Here is a 22,800-nt window from a genome sequence, read left to right as displayed (position 1 = left end):
TGTAAAATATACATAACATAAAATTTACCATTTGAACCACGTCTGAGCATCACAGCTCAGTGGTTGACAGTCCATTCGTCCTTGTGCAGCCCTCCCCTACGTCCATTGCGGCACCTTCCCGTCTTGCAAAACTGACACTGCACCCACTAAACACGTGGTGGTGGCAGTAATGTTGCAGGTCAGGGGTCATCCAGCAAAGCAAACAGAGGCCAAGGCTGGACACGATCTGGGGTCAAGTCACGAGGGCCACAAAGCCACAGTGAAAGTCTGGACTGGAACTTGGGAGCCGGGGAAGGGTTTCTTGCCTAAGAACTACTCCAAGTTTGGTCTGGGACAGGCAGGCAGCGTGAGTGCTTCCCAGGAGTATAGTTAGAAACGCAGAATTTCAGGCCTTTTCCAAGACCTATGAAACCAAATCAGCAATCTGACAAGATCCCTGGGCACTTGTGGACCCAGGAAGTGTGAGAGGTGCTGGTACGTGAGGAACCTCAAGGTCATGGTCGTGCTTCATAAATATCACCATGATTGCAAAGGAGGAAGGAAGGGGTGGGAGGTCCCCAGTCAAGGTTCTGTCCCAAAGGTATATGCTCTACATTCTGAGCCTAATTGGGATGGGATGGCCAAAACGTTTATGTGCCCTCACCTACCCAGTGATTAGTGGTTACTTACTTAGCAAGCGCTTTGTCCTATGTCCGGGTGGCACAGAAGACAGTGGTCTGGAAGCCTGACTCAAAGCTGCCTCATCTCATCTGCCTCAAATTCTGAACTTAGAGAGACGTGCCTTTAATTTGGGGGCACCCGGTGTGGAAGCGAAAAGAGGACCAACTAAAGAGTGGTTCCCCGTGTCCGAGTACCGTGAGCACAGGGAGAAACTGAGCACACACTTCGCCTGGACAAACTGTATTTTGCTTGGCTGTACAACGCAAGAGACACATACGCACTCACTTTACAAGGTTGTTTGGACCAATGTGGGTGTGAAGTCCTTTATTAAATAATACCCCCGTAAAAATAGTAGTTTGTACGGTGATTATCCCAGGTAGTGGGGTCAAAGGGACTTGTGTCTGCTTCCTAAGTGTCTGCATCCGTTAGAATGAACGTGTAAAATCTATGTAGTTGTAAATAAAAAGCCAGAAGGTAGAAGCGTTATCAATTTCTAGATACATTCTGAAAAGTATACTCAAGTTATTATGAATCAAAACGCCTCTTTATCCCAGGCCCCAAGATGTTCTGGGGCGTGAACGTGACAGAACTGCCGTATGCGCATGCGCACGCTCACGCTCACGGACCCTCTGCGGTCAATGCTCCTGCCGCCGTCACCGGTGCTGCTCCGGTATCTGTGCTGCCGCGCCGTATCCTTCAGGTTCCTTCTGCAGGCACCCAGCCGGCGTGCGTTGGAGCCTCGGTGCTGTGCATGCCTGCCAGACCTTTTCAGCATTTTGCTTTCACTTCATTTTGCTCACTTTCTTCCTCTCTGCCTTCAGCGTCGCTTTGTTTTGTTTTTGTTTTTCATAGGGTCTCTCTTCCCTTGTGTGGATTCCAGTAAACGTTTGTTCTTTGACGGCTTTATTTTTCCTGCCTCTTCCTTCCTACGCTTCCCCCGTGTCTGTTCCATTCTCCCAGTTGTCTGACCACATCTTCCTGGCGCCCGCGGAGCTGCTGGGCCTTCCTGCAGTGTCCAGGAAACCGCCTCCCAGACGAAAAAGGATTCATGGCCAAGTGAGTGCTCGCAATTTTCTTTTTTTCGTTTTGATTTTTGAAAAGAATATTTTTTCTTCCTGTTGCTCTGCTTGGGTGTCTTTTCTACCTTGTCTTCCAAGTCGCTAACCTGACCCTCTGCTTCATTCATCACACTTACTATTACTCCTTCCAGTGTATTATTTATTCCACATATTGCATTCCTTGTTTCTGCCTGGGCCCTTTGCACGCTTTCTGTGTCTGTTTTCATGCTGTTGAGTGTCCTTCTAATCACAACTCCAAACTCTATACATGATAAATTACTTGCCTCCAGTTCATCTAGTTCTTCTGGAGAGGTCTCTTGTTTTCATTTGGGCCTGTTCCCTTGTCTCCCCATTACTGCCTCTTTGTGTTTGTTTCCCTGTATTAGACACATCCCCAAAGATTCTGCTGCAGAAGTCAGACTTGGCCTGCGAGTGGCCCTGGGCAATTAGTTTGGAGCTCTCAGGGATCCCCAGCTCTTGGCTCCGCTGACGGGCCCTCGTGTGTGCAGAGAGGACAAGGCTGCACACCAAGGGCGGCTTTATCAGCACCCAGCTGGGCGGGGGTCAGCTAAAGCCTCCAAGCACCCAGCTATCCTTTTGGCCTGCAGGCTTCCTGTTAGTGCTCATCAGTGAAATTGTTTCCAGCTCTGCTCCACAGGAGGGACTCCTGTGGGTGGGGCTGTTGCTTCCTCCCAGCCTGAAGCCCCATGGAGGGGAGGGCCCTGCCCAAGAAAGATGGCTTCAGCTGTGTGGGCAATGACTCAGCTCAGGGATCCTGGTCACTGATTGTTCAGCGCTCTCCCCAGAGCCACCAACTCAGACACTCCTTGGGTGGCTCTAGTCTGCTCTGCCCTCCCTCTGCTGGAGCCCAGGTAAGTGTCTGCAAATGAAATTTTGAGCGTGGGCCCTTTAAGGGGCCCTCTGCATCTGGAGCCTTCTCTTCCTGGCAGACAGGCACTCTGCTTGCTGCTTCTCATCGGCTCTGGTGCTGTAAGCTGGGGAGTCCAGCTTGGGGTTTAGACCCCACATCTTTCAGGGGTACTGCCCTGCCCTGCCCCCCCAGCCACGGAAATAACCCTCCAGAACCTCAGTGGCTGCCCCTCGGAGCCCCGCCAGCCCCCTGGCGCCTCCCTGGGGTTGCCTATCACTTCCGTTGTGGTGAAGCGTTTTCTTCCGTCTGCCTTGATTTTCAGGCTTCTCCCCAGCTGAAGAAGTCCCGTTGGTCACTCAGGATGAGTTTTCTGTAGTTCGGCTGTCGTTCCAGTTTGGTCCTAGGAGGAGGTGAGCGTCGCTCCCACGCTCGGCGCCACCACCTTGGGGATCAGTGTCCCCATCTCCCGCGGGCCGTTGCCGTGGCTCTCAGGTGAGTGTTCTCGGGCTGCCCTCTCCCGAATTCTGCCGTGGTTACTGTCTTTGTCTGTGTCTGGTAGAATGTACGAACAGAACTGACCACTTCAGCTGTTTCTGAGTGTGCAGGGCAGTGGCTGTGGGCATGTTCGTATTGTTGGGCAAGCATCCCTGCCACTGTTCTCCAGAACTTTCCATCTTCCCACACTGGTTCTGTGCCCATCCAACACTGACTGCCTGGGCCCGTCAGCTGCTGGTGCCTACCACCCTCCTGCTTCCCGTCTCGGTGAATTCGACTTTGCTAGGTGCCTCATAGAAATGAAACCATACTCTATGTGTCCTTTGTGACTGGCTTAGCTCACTTAGTTATGTTAAAAGAACTTTCTAGGCCCAAGACAGAGCTGCTCCTGCCTGGGGTGCTGTGTCAGCAAAACTCAGATAGTGTTTGTCTCCCTTGTAAATGCTGCACTTGACCGGGAATGCAGCGTATCTCGTCAGCTGGTCCCCCCCAAGGGAAAGCCGACCCTGGGCCTTTTCAGGCCGGACAACCTCGGCTCTGTGGATCCACCAACCAGGTCTTCTCTCTCTCTCTCTCTCTCTCTTTTCATCTCTGTAAAAACTGCCTGCCTGCCCCCTCATTTGGCGTTTCTCCAAATGGGGAGCACCTGCTTCATGAAGTGCTATCCCTATTAAGTTCCTTTGTATCACCTAAATTCTTTACTCTTTCAAAAAAAAACCAGTTTGCATAGTGTCTGCAAAGTTCACCCAGACTGCGCTGTAGCATTAGCAGGATTCCATTCCTTCCGAAGGAGGAACAGTACTCGGTGGCACGGACGGATCCCATTTACCTAGACGCTCATCCATTCCCGGACATTCAGCTGTTGTGGATGACGCTCGACGGCACGGACGCACACGCATTTGCTCTGGACCCTGCTTTCGACCCCTGAGGATGTGTAGCCAGAAATGAGACCTCGGGGTCGTAGGGCGATGCTGCCTTTCATTTTTATTCGTAACCGCCCACCGTCCGCAGTGGCCGCAGCATGTGGCAGTCCCACAGGCAGTGAACAAGGGTTTCCATTTCCCCACCACCTGGCCAACCCTTGGTACTGACCGTGTTTTTTCTGTTCTGGTGACAGCCCCCCTAACGGGGGTGAGGGGTAGCCCGCTGTGGTTTTGATGCCTATCACCCTCCATGATGAGTGATGCTGAGCCTCTTTCATGCGCTTTCTTTGGAGAAGTATCTACTCCAGTCCTTTGCCCATTTTTTTTTTCAGCTGGGTTGTTTGTTTTTTTTGCAGTTGTTACCATTTTTTGAGTGGGCCTTGCATTGGCCGCCTTTTCGCTTGGGCCAGCTGTTTGTGGGCGATGGAAATAAGGAGGAACCCTGGGCTGCTGCCTTCTAGGCTAGCGGCACCGTTCTTCCGGATGCAGGGCCTTCTGCTTGAGCCGTCGGTCCGTATCACCCCCCAGGCAAGGAACCGGTCAGCATGCAGACAGGTCACAGTGCAGGGTCTCTTCTCCCGTTGGTCTCAAGGACAGACTGTGTCCCACAGATACGGCTGTTCTCACGCTGCTCCTCACTCAGTCCTGCATCCCTGTGTCTTGGAGCCAAGCCAGATTTAGCACCAACCCGCACAGCTTATTTGTCCCAGTTTAAAAAGGGATTTTAGTTTTGCACTTTGCGAAAGTCCCTCCCCTTGAAGAGGGGCTTTCCCCCCTGCAATCGGTAGTCATGGCCCACTCTTTCCAAAAAGGGCCGTTGTGGGCACTCCTGCCCGCTTTCCTCCCAGAGCCTGGCCCATTCCCGTTGAGTTTGGCCTTCTGTTAAACTAGGTCCTACTTATTTTTTTACTTTTATTTCTTTTTAGCTTCTAGTAGCAGGTGCTTGTATCATTTTGTGTTACTTTTGGGTAATTGCCCAAAGAAGAGAAATGGATAATTTGTAGCACTCACCGTCCCCCAAAGGGTTCATACAACACGATCTGGGCGTCGCTACATTCTCACGCGGACGGACAGGAGTGAGACGTGACATGAGAAGAAATGGACTTTGGTTTCCTCCCTCTATCTCCCCTGCCTCTCGGAAAGCTCCCCCCGCAGCCTTTTATTCCTTGTCCCTCGTTCCCTATTCACTGATACCAAAATCTGGCATTTCCCAGGGTTCCCTTTTCAGCTCCCTGTCCCCCTGCGCTGGCCACCTTCCGTGGACTTGACCTCTTGATGAATTCCCAGGTCTGAGTCCCCAGGTCTCAGCTCTCTAGGAAGCCACTGCTCTCTGGATGACTGTGGGGTCTTCTCTTCTTGAGCAGGCGAAGCTCCACCCCTTCGGGCCCAGAACCCACTGTCACCGGTACAGAGAGAAGCACCAAGGAGCCCGGGAGGCACCATGGCCGCGGCAGCAGCTGGACACTACTCAGGTGACCCTCCCCTTTCCTCGGCAAAGTCTTTTGATCCCCAGTTCACTGCCTTGGCATATAACGGATGACACTGGAGATTGGGAGGTGATTCGAGACCCTGTATGTGGGTGACCCCCATTCCTGCAGTGAAGGTGGGGTCTAGGTCCCTATTTCCCATAAGACCCTCTCACACTGCCCCTACAATTAGAGGCAGAAGCTGGGGCTCCCTTAGTAACAGAGACCGTATTTTAGGAGCCCCAAATCAGTATCTCTTCATATCACGTACAGCATCTGCCTTACCCTCCTGGCCCCCGTGACTCTCAAGTGGCAGGCTTTTGTGGTCAGTTTGGAGGTCAGCATCTGTTTGTGCAGTCAGGGCCCCCAGAACTCCCGGAACTTGGTTTTGGTCCAGCCAGACCCCCTCACTCAGTGTCCTTGACAGAGACCGTGGCAGTGGGAAGATAGGACAGCTTATGTGGTTCAATCCAGAGAGCCTCTTCCTCCCTCTACACCCAAACCCACAGCTCGGGAGACTAGCCTTTCAGTTCTGAGAGGGCCCAAGTGAGAGGTGGGTGTGGGTGTGGGGGGACAGTGGCATGGTGAACAAGATGGGGCCCGCTCATCCATCCTCCTGGGAGCAGAGCAGACAGAGGGGAGAGGGCTGTGAGCATCCCTCTGCAGTCCCGGACAGAGGAGGACCAGCCTGTACCAGATGCACCCCTCAGTAGCAGGGAATCTTGACCAATCAGAGAAGGATGATGCTGTCTGTGGGAGGAGCCAGGCAAGAAGAGGCCAGAAGGAAGCCTTCTTCCAGATAGTGGGGTATTCTGCGCTTTCCCAGCAGAAGACACACTTTTAACTATGGAAATGTGGTGAGATATGAAACATGACAATTTGTGAAACCAGCCAGAAAGCCATGAAACACAAGCCAGGGTTCTGTTTTCCCCGTGATCCTAGGTATAAATATCACAAAGGCTCAGAGAGCCTTTACTAAACCTGGAAGGAAACCGTGACTTCCTGCCCGGGAGACCCAGCCCCAGCACGCGTGGGATGGGCCGCCCACGCCCGCTGCGATTTCACTCTGCTTCCCAGAGCTTTGACCGCGCCCACTCTCCCTCCCCGCCTCCCCAGGGCAGAGAGTGACCCCGGGCCAGGACAGGGAGGGCAGTCAGCTACAGTGTGAGACGTAAGAACCTCAGTGTCATGCACTCGGGGCCTTTGTTCTAACGTGTCACCAGGCTCCGTGCAGACAAGAAAGCGTCCCAAGGAGATGCAGCAAACATAGAGAAGCCTGCAAGTCCTTTTAAACGTTCGGAAAATCAGCATTTTTTTGTCATAGAAGTTGTTCCAGAAACAGAAATGGGTTATTACCTATACTCAGTGAAGCAAATAGAATACTACTAATAAATCTTGATTATAAGGAAATAAAACTATAGCCCAATATCCTTTATGACTCTAAGATGAACATACTAAGTATAACACTAGAGCATATAAATCTGTAACATACTGATACAAAAAGCTGTAATGGTCAAGTGTGGCTTTCACAGAATATAAGGATAATTCAATATATGGAAATTTATGAACATAATACTCTATACCCGTGGGATAAATTTAAAAAAAAGGAAAACTACGATAATTTCGTTAGAGTCTGAAAATTCAGTCTCTGACCCCAATGAAGACATGTCACTATAGGAGCAGAGCACACTGCCTTATGAGAAAGAGTGGTTTGTGTAGACCAAATGCCAACGGTGAAATACTGGAGTCAGTTTCATAAAATTAAGTCATTTAAGCATTCAGGCGAACCTAGTAGGGCACGGAGCCCCAAAGAGAGAAATAAGCATTGAAAGACCAGGGAGGGAAACAAGCATTATGTATTTATGAGTTATTCATTCAATCACTATTGCGATTAGTAAAAATTCAGTGAAGCACAGAGGAGTATTAAAAATGAACACTATTTCTGTAGACTAAACAACAAACCGGAGAACACAATATTAAAAGCAGGAAACAATGTTAGCGTGAACTCTGGAGAAGCAACAAATCTTACTTAAAAGGAAAAGGACATACAGAGTCCCTGAGACACCCTGCTGCGCGGCCCGGCGGGAATACCGCAGACCTGGCACTCAGCCAGGCTGTGTCCTGAGGCCCGCACTTGTCCACACTGCAACGGCGAAGAAGGTCCTCCTTCCGGCGCGACGAGGCACCTACGCAGCTCCCCAGGTCTTGCCTGCAGAGCCGCGAGCAGCCAGTCGCTGGCCACGGCGGAGACAGCAACCAGGGCAGGGCCAGTCTGTTCCAGGAAGGACTCATGTGGGGGGCGCAGACGTGAGGACCCCAGTGTGTCACAGGAAGGGAGTGTTTCTGCAAATGTGAAGGCAGGTCCTCTCTGCCGGGACAGCAGTCGTCGGAAAGGATCCTATGACGACTGCGTAGCAACAAGGAAAAGACTTGCCCCATAATATCACATTTTAAAACCAGCAGACACGGGGAGAGTACGTGATAGAAGCCATGGGGAAGAGAAGATGCATTGACGAGTAAATTGAAGTAAAGGAATAAAATCAACAGTGCTGGGGGCAATTCTGTCAAATTGTACTGAAAATACGTTTAAAGTGATTTTTGAGCAACAAGAGAGTCTCTAAGCGTGGGTAGCTGCACAGTATTATCTGTGTAGGGGAGAAAAAACAATTTTCCCTCTAGCCTTCTGAGTTCTTATCTGAGACCCCTGCGACAGAAGACAGATGAACCGGAGAAAAAGAAAGGTTTGTGCACCCATGTGTCTCAACGTACAACTGGGAGAGATCCAGGGAAGAACGCGGAACTGCCCGAGGTGGCTTAGAATCTGCCTTCAACACCATTTCATAGAGGAAGGGGAGGGGATGTAGTAGGCCTCTGAAGGGGGAGTAGATATTTTTATTTTTTTAGGAGATAAGAGTGGGCCCTTGGAAGAATAGAGGGGAGGTATGATAACGTGTGACAGAGTCTGCCTGGGTGTGATGTCCACTTCTAGTCTCCTCTCCTGGGCCGAGAGCCAGTCTCCCCTGTTGACGAGACCCGGGGGGGGGGGGGCGGGCGTGTGGCCACTGAGTTCCTTTCGGGGGCTCGGGTGTCCGCAGGCGGAGGAGGGCCGTTCAAAGAGGGCCGGCCTCCGTGCGTTGCTGTTTTTCAAGGGCCCACAGCCCCAAGGGATCCACATACCAAAGTGACATCTTTGTGGCGGCAGAGCCCACTGCCTGTCTCCTACCTGGCTGAACAAACACCTGACCGGCCCACGGACTCCTCGTCTCCAGGAAGGCTTGCGCAGAGACGGACAACCCTGTCGGGATTACAGGTTGTAGCAGGCTGGACAGCATGAGCGCTCACCTGCTTTCAAGCTTGCAGTATTCTCAGTGAAGGGGCCCTGATCGTCTCTGTGTCTGTCGTTGGGCTATGGGACGATTGCCAGAAGATTCTTGCAACTGTAACATCAAAATTTCCGAAGCCCTTCACCAGCCTGCTTTGCTATCAGAAACCGAAGAGATGACCAGTTTGGCTACAGCAGCCGTTAGCACTGGGTACTGGTGATCGATCACAGTTTGATTACAACCATGAGGCAGAAATGTGCCATTTTTGAAACGTTATGATTTTTCACGTACCCTAACCTAGTCTGTGTTATTCCCCAATATCACGATTAGATGACCTGCACCAGAGCATCATCCAACGTCTGGCCGAACTGACCACAGAGGACATACGCTGGCTCCTCTGTAACCCGTGGACTTTGGACACGGTGGTGGAGAGACTCGGGCTGGAAAGGTAATCCTGAGAAGGGAGGTTCGGGGGTTGGGGGGGGGGAGTCAGCAGGATGAGAGCTCTGGGAGCCAGGGATTTGGGCTGATGTGCGCTCGTTGTCCAGAGCCGGCGCCTGGCACAGACCTGGCGCTCCATGTTGGAATGAAGGAGGAAGGAGACCTGACTGTTGATGTTCAGACTGGGTTCTGGGCCGGCACTATCTGCACAGTAGGAAACCTGTGTGTTCCCACGGAGGTGGCGGGAGTCGGCCGTGCTGTCTCGGGTACCTGCACTGGCAACTGGAGATGTGCAGGAGAAAATAAGAGGATGTATCTTAGCAAAGGAAATTAAAAACCTCCAGTAAGCACTTTCAGAGGTGCTCAGACACCCGGCCTGCTAGGTGATGGATTCTTAGCAGCACAACTTGCTCCCTTTTGCCCAGTCCGGGAGCACTGCTTCCCCGGCCTTTCTCTGCCCGCGCCCTTGAGACCCAAATGCCTGGGCCTTGCCTTCCCGCAGCTTGCCCCTGGCCACCCCGGCTCTTCGGCAGAGCTCAGCTAGAGCGTTCTTCCCAGAACAGATTCCGCTGCCTGACACAGGTCATACTTACTCTTGCTTAAGTATCTAGGAGTTTTGTAAAATGAGGTGCAGTGCTAGCCCAAGCTCTTAAATTATAAAACCTGCTTTAGTGACGCAAACCAGAGTTCCCTGCCCTTTTGGGACTGGAAACAGGCCTTTCTACGGAGCCATGTCCTTAGCCCAGCCTCCCACTATTACCGGGCCCTCTTCCACCCTTCAGATCCCTCCGCCTAGCTCCCGTTAACCCCCGAGCCAACTCAGAGCAACATGCATCCCTTCCGCCGCTGGCTGACCAACCGACTTGGACCAAGTCAGGAGGCTTCCAGCGAGCCTGTGCACACGTCTCTCTTCCTTCTTCCGGTGAAGGTCGAGAGGTGGTGTTTCCTTTTTCAGCAGTGGTGGGGCAGACTAGAGGGTTCTGGAAAGGTGGAGTCCTAGGTTCTGTCAACCAATGGCTGTGGGCGCCAATGCAGCACCAACAGGAATCCCCGATTTGGGGTGCAGTGAAAAAGGGAACTTCATTGCCTTTGAAAAGCTCAACTGTGGTACCTGCGCCTGGGAGGCGGACCCGGGGCAGGCCCCTCTCTGGCTAGACTGCTCTGCTCTGCGCAGGTCTGCCCTGTTCTGTGGCAAGATCAGTGTTTCAGCTCAGCTACGAAAGTGGTGCAAAGGGAAAAGTGCACACTCAGAGCCAGAGGACTGCTGACCCATGTGAACAGAAGTCCCCACCCCTGATCCCTGATTGGTATGTTCTCATGCAAATGAGAACTCCACATCTGTGTAGTTTGATTGGTCCAAAACACACTATCCTGATTGGTCAGATCTGCTCCGACTGGTCAGAGCTGTGCAGATCCAATTGGGTGGGGAGAGCCTCAGTGCTATTGGCTGAAACAGGATCCCAGGACCTCCTTTATAAGGGCTGGCTCAGAGGGCAGAAACACAGTGCAGGGCTCTCTCTGCAGCGCAGTTTGCGTGGGCGGTGGGGGGGGCCGCGGGGCATGTAGAAATGGCTGCTAGGTTGTGTTTTTTATTTGTTTAATTTGAGGTCCAGTTAGCCACCAGGAACCCACTCACCTTCTTAAGTACCTTCTTCCTTAGAATCCGCATCCTCTCTGTAATTCCACCACTAACTGGACTGTATGTGAATCACTCTGTTCTTGGGGCCAGCTTTCTCCTCTGTGAAAAGGGGGCTGGGCCTCACTCGTGGTGGAAACGTGGCAGATGGCCGTTCTCCGTGGTGCCGGGAAGCAGCACAGCCCGAACCTAGTATTCTTTCCCCAAGAGCCTGGACGCAGCCTCACAATCCTCTCAGCTCAGTGGTCTCGACCCCTTTCTACCAACATGGCAGGGGGGTTTGCACCTCTTCCCATCTGTGTAGCAGATGGTCGTGGTGAGCCTCTGGGTCTAACGTCCCACAGCTCCGTCTAAGGTTTGGATTGGCGGGGGGCTGCACTCCTGCGTGTACAAAGACCCCCAAAGACAACTCGGGCTAAGCAGCTAAGCTTTTCTTTTTATAAGTGACTCGATGGGGACGAATGTCAGTTGGCTGTTCTACCTGAGGCTGCCGATGGCCTTGCCCAGGGTGCAGAGGGCTCTAAAGCCATTGTCCACAGTTCCTTCGGCACCTTGGGGTCGCTTGGTCTCGGTTGGGTGGCCCCATGAGCCCGCCTTCTTTCCCGCAGACACGCCCTCCCGTAGCCTTAAACCCAGGCCCCGCCCATCGCAGACGCTCTGTTGGAAGGGAGACAGGAATGGACCCAAGGGACCCGTCACTCCAGTCAGACTCTCGAGGGTCACAGGAAGTGGACGGCAGCATCCTGCACAGTCCAGTGGTGTCCACTCGGGGAGCCCCAGACCCTCCCAGACAGATTTACTTAGAACGGTGATCCTCAAAGACCCTGCGGAACTGCTGTTCCAGGAGCTGGACCAAACTAGTCCCACAGGAAGATTAAACAATGGTGGCCTTCTCTCCAGAAAGACAGGGGAAATGTCAGTTAAATGGAGAGGGTTTTATCAGCTGTGCATTTCTTCTTCGTCGTCACTTTTTCTTAAAAGACAAGGCGCTTCTCCTACTGGCCCGGTAACGCGTGAACAGAGCGGAACCTGTGGTGTCTGGGCACAGCCACCCCTCTGTGAGGTCCACTTTGGGTCCCCAAAGTGCACAGCGGTGGCAGGTGCATAGCAAACCAGGAGCTCTCCGGGTGGGAGAGGTAATAGTTGGGTGTCTCCTCGAGGTCCCCCCGCCTTTTCCTTTAGAAGTGTTGGTTGTTGTACTAACTTGTTTGGAGCAAGTCTACTATATGCACAAGACACAACACTTAAAAGGAACAAAAGGAGGAATGGTAAAGAGTAAAGTCCCTCAAGGCTTTGTCCCCAGCTCCCTGGCTCCCCTCCCTGGAAGCAACCACCATATCCAGGTAGATCGCCTTTAAACATTTTTTAAAAACTGAGACTCTATAGGCTCTTAGCACTCTACTTCCCAGGACGGAAGTGCTCACGCTGTTACAGACGTATACATTGTGTATGTGTGCACACAGGTGTATTTATTAAGAAAAGGCTGGGTGTCAAACAAGAAAGAAAAAGGACTCACGGGCACAGAGAGCGGTGTGGGTACTTGGGCCAGGGTGGGGGTGCGTGTGGGGGTGGAAGAGGGTAGAAGGGGGATAGACAGTAATGGAGAAAAACACAGTAAAAAATAAATGAGAGACAAAGGTTTGCTGACAAAAGTCAGCAATGCTTTTCTGTCATGTTTCACTCATCACACCAGTGACCACCTGGCGAGTCAGTCTCGACGCGCAGTGGGGATGGCACGGACGATGCTCTTCCGAGAAAACTCGGCCCCCGGGGGGCCTGGCCGGGAGAGTGCTGTCCCCGCATTCCCAGGCCCTGCTCCCTGAACGTGTTCGAGGGCGCAGGTGGCCAGGGGTCTTTAGCACCCCCTGGGGAGCCCGTCCCAGGGCTGGGAAAGTAACCGTGCGATGTGGCCTCTCTGCAGCGACGAAGCCGGCATGCTGCACTACATCCTGGGACAGGAGCTGATGCGCCGCGAGGAAGGGGACCCGCCATGGGGATGTCTGCCGCGGGAGGAAAGAATGTTCCTCTGGGCTTTCCCCTGGCGGAAGCACAGGCTGGAAAAGACCATCAGGGAACTGAGAGCCATCGCAGACGAAGCTGACTCGGCCCATAAGACGCTCACCCAGACCAACCTGGTAGCCAGCTCTGCAGGTGCCGTGTCCGCGGCCATGACCATCCTGGGTGTGGCCCTGTCGCCCGTGACAGCAGGGGGCAGTCTGTTACTCTCAGTGGCTGGGCAGGGCCTGGGGGCAGCAGCTTTTGTCACCAACGTTGTGACAAATGTCTTAGAAGACAGGAGCAAGTCGTCAGCAAGAGCCCAAGCCAGCAGACTGGTGGCTTTTCCACAGCCACCAGAGCCCGAGGCTGGCGGAGGAGTGAGTCTTTCTCCGGTCGAGACTACATGGGAGGCTGCTCAGAGGTGTTGTGAAATCCTCGGGAGCGTCAGGAAACTTCGCGCCTACTGGGAGGCCCGGGCCAACCCTGGCTTCATGGCGAGGGTCAGGAATTTTGTGACCACACGCCGTGTGCCCTTCTGGAGGGCAACAGGGGTGCAGAGAGCTGTGGGCGGGGGCTCCGCGCTAGCCATGACCCGCGGTGCACGGGTGCTGAGGGCAGCTGGCGTAGCTGGGGCCGGCATCTCACTCGTGCAGGATGTGAAGAGCGTCCTGCGGGACTGGCAGCACCTGAGGGAGGGGGCGAGGACAGAGGTGGCCATGGACCTGAGGACACAGGCCGAGGAGCTGGAGCAGGAGCTGAGCCACCTGTCCAGGCGCTACCAGCAGATCATTCTGAGGCAGAACAGGAGCCTGGAGGCAGGAGGTAGGAACAGAGCTGGGAGGTGGGAAGGAGAGCAAGGCTGCTGGGGTTGTGGGGACGGGGCGGCGGGGGGCGGTTTGCTAAACAGGCAGGCGCACAGATATGTAATCACATCTGCCCTTTCTCAGGGAGGGCCCTCCCATACCCCTCACTTCAGTTAGGTCCCGGTGTTCTTTCTGGCACCCTGTGCCACCCTCCCAAAGCACCAAGCAGACATTTCTGAAATCAGGGGGTGTCCGCTGGGTGCTCGCTGTCTGTCCTCATACAGAGAGCTCACCCTCCAGGCAGGCGGGCGGGCGGGTGGGCCTGCCCCCGGCATCTGGCAGTGCCACGCGCATCGCGGGTGTGCCCAGATGGGTGCCAAACTTCCCGATCGAGGCGATCATTTCAAATGAGTTAGGAAAGGGCTTTTATTTGAAAATGAGTTTGTATTTCTAGGCTCTCTTACTCAGAGACATTAACTACATCTATTTGTAAAAAAAAAAAAAAGGAAATGAAAACTCCCACCAGGAAAATGAAGCAGAATGTCAAAATCCCACTGTAAGTCCACAGAGAGGGTGGCATGGGACTGGGTAGCAAGGCCACTGCCTGTGACGCCGGAAAGGGGCACAGAAGACTCACGGATCCAGTCACCCGTCTACTCATCAGACAGGTTTTAATTAGCGAGGCCGGTGGCGGGGCCGAGGATTAAGGAAGTGGACCCAACCTGGTCTGCATGTTGCAATCGCCTGGGAAACTTCAGAGCACACTGGCGAGCGGGCGGGCTGTACGCCAGGAGCAGGCAACTGGTCTGCGGTAGGGCCCGGGCTCTGGGAGTTCTAAAGCATCTCCCAGTAAGTCTGCTGTGGGGCAGAGTCTGGGAGCCCCCGCTTCAGGGTGTGAGTGCTTTCTTCCCTTTCTCATCGATATATGTTCACCCCGAGGGTTCCCTTTCTGACTTCAGAGTACGCAGGGGCAGGTTTGGGGGTGAAGTGTGAGACACTCGGGCTGCTATGCTGAGGGGTCTGGCCTGCCTCTTCCTTGCCTGTCTTGGAGCAGAAGCTTAGACCGGGTGCAGGCGGGGCCCCTAAGGCCTCCTGAGGAAACAGTCTCTGCCCAAATGGTACTTGGGACAGACTCCAGAGACACCATTAATGAGGAGGAGGGGTAGGTGGTGTGAGGGAGACAGGGCGCTGGGGGAGCCTCTAACAGGTGCCCTTACACCCGAGGTGGGGGGCTGTGTGGGGAGGGGGGCCCCCCACGTGGTGAGGGAAGCTGGTGTCTTCCATCTCTGCTCTGTGGACATTCATTCTGGGCTGGTGTCCTCGCCAGTCACCTCACCGGTCCTTCTGCACGCTGACCGTGTGCCCTTCCAGCTGGAGGGGCCATCCATTCAGCTCTTCAGAGCACAAGCGTCACCGAGCACAGTAGCGCCGGGCAGCCTGCCAGGCCTCGCTGTGGGCCAGCCCGGCAGGTGGAGGGCCACCTTGCTCCGCCCTGCCCTGCCCCACGGGAGCTGGGAACCTGCCACGGGCCCCCAGCTCCGCTGCGGAAGTGACTGCCTCCTTGTCCTTCTCACCCCTGTTGGTGGGGCTGTCTCCACGGACCCTGGTTCAGCAGAGGCAAACTGACACCTTCAGCTACGAAAACCCCAGGTGGGATCACTTCTGCTTGTCACGAGGCACCGAGCCAGGGGGCCAGGAGACCTGCCGCCGTTTGCCACCACCCCCGGGGACTCCAGAGGTGCCGGGGACCCGGCCGGATGTACAAGAGATCAGGTTCTCTGTGTGGACACATAGGGTTAGATTCCAAGACCTAAATATTCGTGTAAATTTCAACTGGGGCTGAGAGACATGGAGAATGTGTGTATTTTCCAAAGTGTATGTAATTACACAGTACAACGATAAGTAAGTGGGAAAACCCCCTTTATTTCATGACACACGATGCTCTACACCCCCCCTCCCCTTCTCACCCGGCCCCCACCCCATCCGTCATGGCAGTCCCACCGTGCACGGGGTCGTTGTCATGGAGTCTGCCGCCCGAGCCTGGACCCGGTCTATGTCCCCAGTGCGCAGTGCCGGGAAACGGCAGCGATTTGAGAAAACGTGTCCCTGAGAGAAAGTGGTCCCCTTTATAGCAGCAGAACGTGGACCTGAAGAATGGGACACCGGGAAAACGCCGCAGCACCAGGAGACTGGTTAAACACACTGTTCGCCCGCTTAAGAGACTGTTAGGTAGCTATCAAATGATGCTTTCAGAGTGAATAGTTGGATTAACATGCAAAATGCTGTTCTGTCCTGTTAAACGAGAAGAGCAGAATGAAACTTGTATATACACTTTCTCACCTTTTACCTGACAAGGGGAAGCGAACCTGTGTGTGGTAGACACACACACACACACACCCCACCCCCCGCTAGGAAACAGCAGCAGGGCCGCCCAGTGGCCGGCTTTACTTAGAGGGAATTTTGGTTACTTCCTTCTTTCTGCCTTTCTGTACTTTTCAAGTTTTCTAGTATGTGAATTACTGTTTTATAAAATGGAAAGAATACATAATAAATGTTTACATCAAAATTAAAGAATTTTTACCCTGGCTGGTGTGGCTCAGTGGATTAAGTGTCAACCTGCGAACCAAAAGGTTGCCAGTTCGATTCCTGGTTAGGGCACATGCCTGGGTGGTGGGGCAGGTCCCCAGCAGGAGGCTCTCAAGAGGCAACCACACATCGATGTTTCTCTCCCTCTTTTTCTCTCTTTCTAAAAGAAATTTTAAGTCTTTAAAAAACAAAAGAATGTTTTTCATTCTAAAGAGGACCAACTTGCCCTTGCTGGTGTGGCTTGAGTGTTGTCCTGTAACTGAAAGGCTGCAGGTTGGATCCCAGGTCAGGTGCATACAGAAGGCAGCCAATCAATGCTTCTCTCTCTGCCTTCCTCTGTCCTTTCTCCTGCCTCTAAAAGCAATGAAAAAATGTCCTTAGGTGAAGATGAAAAATAATAAATACCAACTTATAGTCTGCTGGTGTTCATTTACTTTAAATTTTTTTTTTGAATTTTGATTGGTTCTAGAGAGAGGAGAAGGGAGGGAGAAACAGAGGGAGAGAAACATCCATCAGTTGCCTCTGCACACACTCCAACTGGGGACCAAACCTGCAACTCAGGCCTGTGCCCTGACCAGGGATCGAACCGGTGACCCTTGGTTTTGTGGGACAACACCCAGCCCATGGGGCCACGCCGGGCAGGGCCTGGTTTACTTCTTAGATCACTGGGATGAACAGTCTCTTCACCATCTTCACCACCACATGAAGCCACAGGGAGAGAAGAACGAGTGTTCTCCTTGAAGACCATTCCCGTGACGTGAGCAACAGCTGACGGCCAGGGGAGCCTAGTCTTCTGGGTTCCTGCACTCAGCCCCTACGTGTGTGTTTGTGTGCATGCTGTGCGTGTTTGCATGTGAGCGCGCACGTGCGTGTGCAGGAGTCCCCACACCAACAAGGTGTCTGAGAACCCAATCCAGCGCAGGCACTACCTGCCCAGAAACCCCCAGGCTCCATCCCACGAGGCCACGCCCACTTCAAACACCATCGCCATCAGGGCCCGCTGACCCGCTGACTACAAATACAAAACAGCTGACTACAAATACGAAACAGCTGACTTTAATACACTCCTTCAATTGAACTGATTTGCCAGAACGGCTCACAGAACTCAGGAAAGCCATTCACTCACCACATTGCCGCCTGGTCACAAAGGGTACTGAAGGACACCAGTCAACAGCCAGAAGAAGAGATGCATGGGGGGAGGGAGGTCCTGAGCAAAGGGGCTTGGTCCTCGTGGAGCGGGGGGTCTGGCAGGGCTGTGCACGCCCGAGTTCTGGGTCCCAACGCGGAAGCTCTCTGAACCCCTTCCTTCTGAGGTTTGACAGAGGCCTTATTACACAGGTGTGGCTGATTAACTCATCGGCCACCGGCAGTTGATCCAACCCCCAGCCCCTCCTCCCTCCCTGGAGGTAAGGAAGTAAACCCTAATCACGTGGTTAGTACTCCTGGCAAGTACCCCCCAACCTCAGGTGGTTTGCAAAAGTCACCTCATTAACATCAACCACCATCCATCCATCCAGACACCTGAACACCTATCATGTGAAAGGCACAGTTCTAGGCATCGAGGGTAAAGCAGTAAACAAATCCCTGCCTTCATGGGGTCTATGCTCTCATGGTGATGGTGGGAGAGACAGACAAGAAACATAATTAAATGAGGAAACATAATTGAATTATGCTTACTAATTAGAAACACACATTAGTAAATTAGAAACATAATAAGTAAATTATACAATAGAACACAGGTGGCAAACATAAGGCCCGTGGGCCGCATCCGGCCCTCCACCTTGTTTTATCCGGCCCGGCACCTTGTTTCTACCCAGCAGCAGCACCGAGCTCCTTGCCCCTAGTTAAGGAGTAGTTACATTTATACAGTCCTAACATTACATTCTGCCCTTAGGAGGCAACCCCGAGGCTGCTGTGGCCCCCGGTGAAAATGAGTCTGACACCCCTGCAATAGAATGTAAACTGATGGGTGTTAGGGAGAAAAATACATCTGGGAAGTAAAATACTAAGTATCAGGTGGGCAAGAACGCAATTTAAAATAGGACCATCAGGGGCCCTGGCCGGCTGATGTGGCTCAACTGGGGTGCTGTCCCGTACACCAAAAGGTTGTGGGTTTGATTCCAGAGCAGGGCACATACCTGGGCCAGAGAATCCATCGCCCAGTAGAGGCGTGTATGAGAAGCAATCAATCAATGTTTCTCTCTCACATTGATGTTTCTCTCTCTCCCCGCCCTCACTCTCTAAAAACAATGAAAAAATGTCCTCAGGTGAGGACTAATTAAAAAAAAAAGCACGATCACCAGGAAAACCTAGGTGAGAGGCTCATATCTGAACACAGGCCTGGAGGCGGGGAGGGAGCCGGCCAGGTACCCGGGAGAAGAGCACTCTGGGCAGGGCGCTAGCAACAGCGAGGAGCTTGGCGAGCTTGGGGGCTGCCGGGAGGCCGGCACACGGGGAGCAGAGCGAGGGCTCCGGCAGCACAGAGGGAGGGTGGGAAACGAGGTCGGCCAATGGGAGGCCCAGAGGGGCGGGACCTCACAGGCCGCGGGAGGATCTGAGCTTTCACTCTAAGTGAGAAGGGAAAGCGTCGGGAGATTTCAAGCAGAGGAGTGACGTCATCTAACGCAGTTGCTGACAGCTTCACTCCGGCTGCTGAGCTCAGAAGAGACTACAGGGGGGAAGCCATCACGGGGCTTACCAGCTGGCGAGCCACTGAAATCACCGCTGGAGAGAGAGGGTGGCGGCTTGCACCAGTGCGGTGACAGTAGAGGGGGTGCGAAGCGGCCAGATTGTGGGCAGGTTCTGGAGGCAGATCCGACAGGACTCGCTCCTGCACTGGACGAGGGGTGCGACCCCGAGAGAGGAGCCAGGATGACTCCGGGGTTTTCTGTCCCCTCCCATGCCCCAGGACGGCTCTTGTCTGGCCCGCCCACGGCCTCCATGCTGCCGAGTCAGACCAGTGCTCTAACCCTGTTGTCCTGGACCTCACATCCTTGCGGCCTCCTCCACCGGGCTCCGGTCAAGGGGCCAGTGCTGAAACGGGCAGGTGTGAGGTGCGTGTGTTGGTGGGCGGGGGCTGTAGGGCGAGGTCAAGCTCAGTTTGGAGGCGAAGTTTGAGAGGCCCACTAGACCGGCGTGCGGAGACGCCGAGTGGATGATGAGATAGGAATCTACATTCAAAATGTGGGGTCTCCAACCACAAACTGGTCAGAGGTGTGAATTTGTAAATAAGTGATATTTAAAATTATGAGCATGACCAGGATCCTCAAAGCAGTGAACTTGGCTTCCAAAGGGGAAATGCATGAGGTCAGCGCCCTGGGGCACCCCGGCTTGAAGAGGATGGGGGTGTCGAGGGACCCTCCAAGGAGACCAGAGGGATCAGCCCCTGAGGTCAGAGGGGAGCAGCAGCGGGGTGTCCAGCAGCCCAGTGGAGGAGGCCTCCAGGATGTGGGGTTCAGGACAGTGGGGCTGGAGCCCTGGTTGGACTCAGCAACAGGCAGGCCATGGGCGGCCGTGACAGGAGCGGACACGGTGGGACAGTAGAGGAGAAAGAGCTTGACTAGAGAGGAAAGACACTGTAGACTTGGGACAGATACAGCTTTTAACGAGTTTTGTTGAATAGTCTTCCAGAAAATGAGGGGACAGCTGGGGTGAGGCAGAAAGTGAGGCCCAGGAAGGGGGGGATGGTAGGACAAAGGTGCACCAACCTGTGATGAGGAAGAGGTGGTGGCGGCAATGCCCAGGCCTGCCCCCCACTCTTCCGGCCCCTGGTGCCCACGTTGGGCTGCAAGCTGGACTGGGCCCCGTCTCTGGACTTCACCCACCTGCCTGTGCCTCTGGGCCGGCTCCAGCCCCTTTCCCCACACCCCTGGCAACGTGGGTTTTAGAAATACCTATCACCTTAGCAACGAAATCTGATGTATGACATTCTATAGGTAAGTTCTCACTTTTCGCACGCATATTTGAAGAGAGTCTGGTACTGGGGAACCTTTTGCACGATTCCCTATCAACGATAAGGTTCATGCCAACCTTCCCAGTGTGAGGTATCCTTGTCCACACCCAGCAACTCCTCGACCCCTGTTCCCACCTCCAAAGAAGGGAAGAAACAGTCACCAATGGTGGCTGTGCACTAGCAGCTCTGCTGAATGCATCACCGATTTTATTGAATAATAATGGCATGTAGTCATTAAATGCTCAGCACTTTCTAGACACTCTGCAAAGTTCTCTATGTCTATCGTCCAATGTGATCCTTGCAACTCGCTACGACTCTGCTTTATAGGTGAGGCGTCTGAGGCACCAAGACATTAGTTGTCAAGGCCAACCAGGTAGCAGATGGACAGGGACTGAACTCAGAACCCTCCACCTCTTGATTCCTTGCTCTTAACCACCGCCCAACTGCCCGCCCAATCAGGAAGGGCGGGCTCTGAGGGGCTGAGTACCTTCCTCCAGGTCACACAGTCCAGGAGAGGTAGGGCTGGAATTTGTGTGTGTCCGTGTTTGTACGCCTAAGGCAGACATCAAGTTTGTGTAAGTGAGCCAGTTCTGGCCTCGCTTACTTTGAAAACTTATTTGGAGATTTAGTATTTTTCACATGCGCACAGGCACACCAAAATTGGTAGTCACGTTTGGTCTGTATCTGATGGCGGATTTTTTTTTTTTTTTCACAAGCATTGATCTAAACTCTTCCAGAGATTTCTGGAGCCTTGTGATTTGTCTCAGGCAGGAATCAGCAAATCACAGCCCACAGGCCAAATCTGGCCGGCCACCTGTTCTTACAAATAAAGTTTTACTGGAACACAGCCATGCCCATTTATCTACTATCCCCTCTGGTTGCTTTCCTGCTACAATGGCAGAGAGTTGCTGGCAGAAACTGTGTGGCCTGCAAACCTTAAAATATTCACCCTCTGGCACTTGACAAAGTTTGCTGAGTCCTGGTGTAACTGTTTCAAGAGAAGCGACTTTTGAGTACCTAGAATTCCGGCTTTCAAAAGGAGATGTCGCCATCTGTGAACCAGGAAGTCAATTTCAGAAGCCAGAAGGGACTAAAGGGGCCGTGGTGACCCGGAGAGTGCTTCTCACCCCTGCCGCCTTCTGGCTGCAGGGCCAGACAGCGCCCCCTCCTGGGAGCTCATGGGAGGGCCGGGTGGGTGTGCAGCTGAGCCTGGAGCAGCCTCTCCCCGCCCTCCCTCTCAGAGCTCTTCACCCCATCTCGGTCCCTGGGCGCCTCCCCGTCCTGGGCACCAGCCCGCTCTGCATCACTCCTCCGTGGATCTGGGCTTCACGTGATGCTCAGCCGCCGCTGCCACTTTCCACCTGGGCGCGGTGCACCAGGCTGGTTCACTGCCTCTCTGTGTTCTCTCTACTGTGGAGATTCTAATGAGAGCTCAAGGACATGGTGGAAATTAAGGGCGATCTCATGCAGGAAGACGCCTGCCACCATCCCCGGGATGTGACATACACCCAGGGGGCGCTCTGCTCACAGAAGGTGCAGCAGGACACTCAGGAAGCAGTTACTGAATGTCCCCTTGAGTGGCGCCCTGTATCAGGACCTGAGAGCTGGCACCAGCGACGACAAAGCCCATGTCCCCGGCTTTGGAGAACTTACCGTCCCTCTGGAAAGACCATTTCGTGCTTCTGGTTTTTGCATCCAGCAAAGACATGCAAACGCCAGCAAGGCAGCACCTGGACAAGGGAGACTCCTCGGGTCAGGAACTGCCCGTATCGGGCCGTGTGGTCCTGACCTTAGCCTCACTGGGCCCGTGTTCCCATTGGTGAAACGGAAGGCGGGGCTACTGGATCTTCCAGGTGCATGTGCAACCCTACAACTCGACGACTTTGACTCTGAGGACAGATGTAGAGAAAGCCCTGGGGACAAAGGCCGGTGGCTCCCCCATGGCTACCGGGTGCCCGGCTCCGTGCGAGGCCTGGGGGTGTGGCATTAGCAAAGCCCACAGAGAAGAAAGGAATTGATCAGTTACTATTGAGTGGTCAAGGGCATGTCAAGAATTAAAGATCCCAGGTCACGGTCCGGTCAGCAGAGCCCGGGAGGACTGTCCGCAGTTCTGGGCTCTTCCCAGAGGACGGCACTGTTCATAACAACAGTTACTATAAAAATGATAAAACATCGATTGAGCAAATACTATCTACCCTGTATTTCTAAGCACTTGATATACATTAACTTTTAAAATCCCTACCTCAACTCTATGAAATGGGGACTGTTAACATCCCCATTTTACAACTGAAAATACTGAGGCATGCTAAGCAACTTGCCCCAGGAAATGGTGGGCCAGATTTCAAACCCAGAGAAGTTTTTTGGCTCTAGAGCCCAGGCTCTTAAACACTTCCATGAACACCGCTGCTTCTCAGGGCCGAGGCGGGGCCCCATCGAAGGCGGTGGACTCTCAGGCACAGCCTTCCCCTTTTCTGGGCGCAGGAGCGCCATCTTCTGTGGAACAAGCAGCTCTACACTCAGGTCAGTGTGCTGGGAGAACCCCACCCGGCTCTGCGGGCAGAACGTCAGTCCGACAGTCCTACGTCAGT

General features: G+C 53.6%; 1 protein-coding gene across 3 annotated transcripts; it reads left to right on the top strand.

Moving 5' to 3' along the window:
• Positions 1 to 1,500: 1,500 nt before the first annotated feature.
• Positions 1,501 to 16,253, top strand: APOL5 (apolipoprotein L5). 3 transcript variants are annotated; one of them, XM_045826608.1, is made up of 6 exons: positions 1,501 to 1,716; positions 2,364 to 2,590; positions 2,912 to 3,081; positions 5,372 to 5,479; positions 9,127 to 9,244; positions 12,795 to 16,253. In XM_045826608.1, the coding sequence occupies exons 4-6, from the start codon at positions 5,449 to 5,451 to the stop codon at positions 13,849 to 13,851; spliced, it is 1,206 nt and encodes a 401-aa protein (XP_045682564.1). In that variant the 5' UTR covers positions 1,501 to 1,716; positions 2,364 to 2,590; positions 2,912 to 3,081; positions 5,372 to 5,448; the 3' UTR covers positions 13,852 to 16,253. The 3 variants fall into 3 exon arrangements, with proteins under 3 accessions (XP_045682564.1, XP_045682566.1, XP_045682565.1); XM_045826610.1 differs by lacking the exon at positions 2,364 to 2,590; XM_045826609.1 differs by lacking the exons at positions 1,501 to 1,716; positions 2,364 to 2,590 and adding an exon at positions 2,616 to 2,756.
• Positions 16,254 to 22,800: the final 6,547 nt, after the last annotated feature.

This window comes from Phyllostomus hastatus, unplaced genomic scaffold, assembly GCF_019186645.2.
Source record: "Phyllostomus hastatus isolate PE091 unplaced genomic scaffold, TTU_PhHast_1.1 phas_scaffold_755, whole genome shotgun sequence".
Taxonomy (NCBI): Eukaryota; Metazoa; Chordata; class Mammalia; order Chiroptera; family Phyllostomidae; genus Phyllostomus; species Phyllostomus hastatus.
Note: the sequence above shows the minus strand (reverse complement) of the source record. Positions and strands in the feature narration are given on the sequence as shown.

Coding starts and splice junctions, on each gene's coding strand:
- APOL5 (XM_045826610.1), top strand. CDS start 5,449: ATGGCCGCGGCAGCAGCTGGACACTACTCAG. Junction 5,480..9,126: donor AGCAGCTGGACACTACTCAG/GTGACCCTCCCC, acceptor TATCACGATTAG/ATGACCTGCACCAGAGCATC. Junction 9,245..12,794: donor GAGAGACTCGGGCTGGAAAG/GTAATCCTGAGA, acceptor GCCTCTCTGCAG/CGACGAAGCCGGCATGCTGC.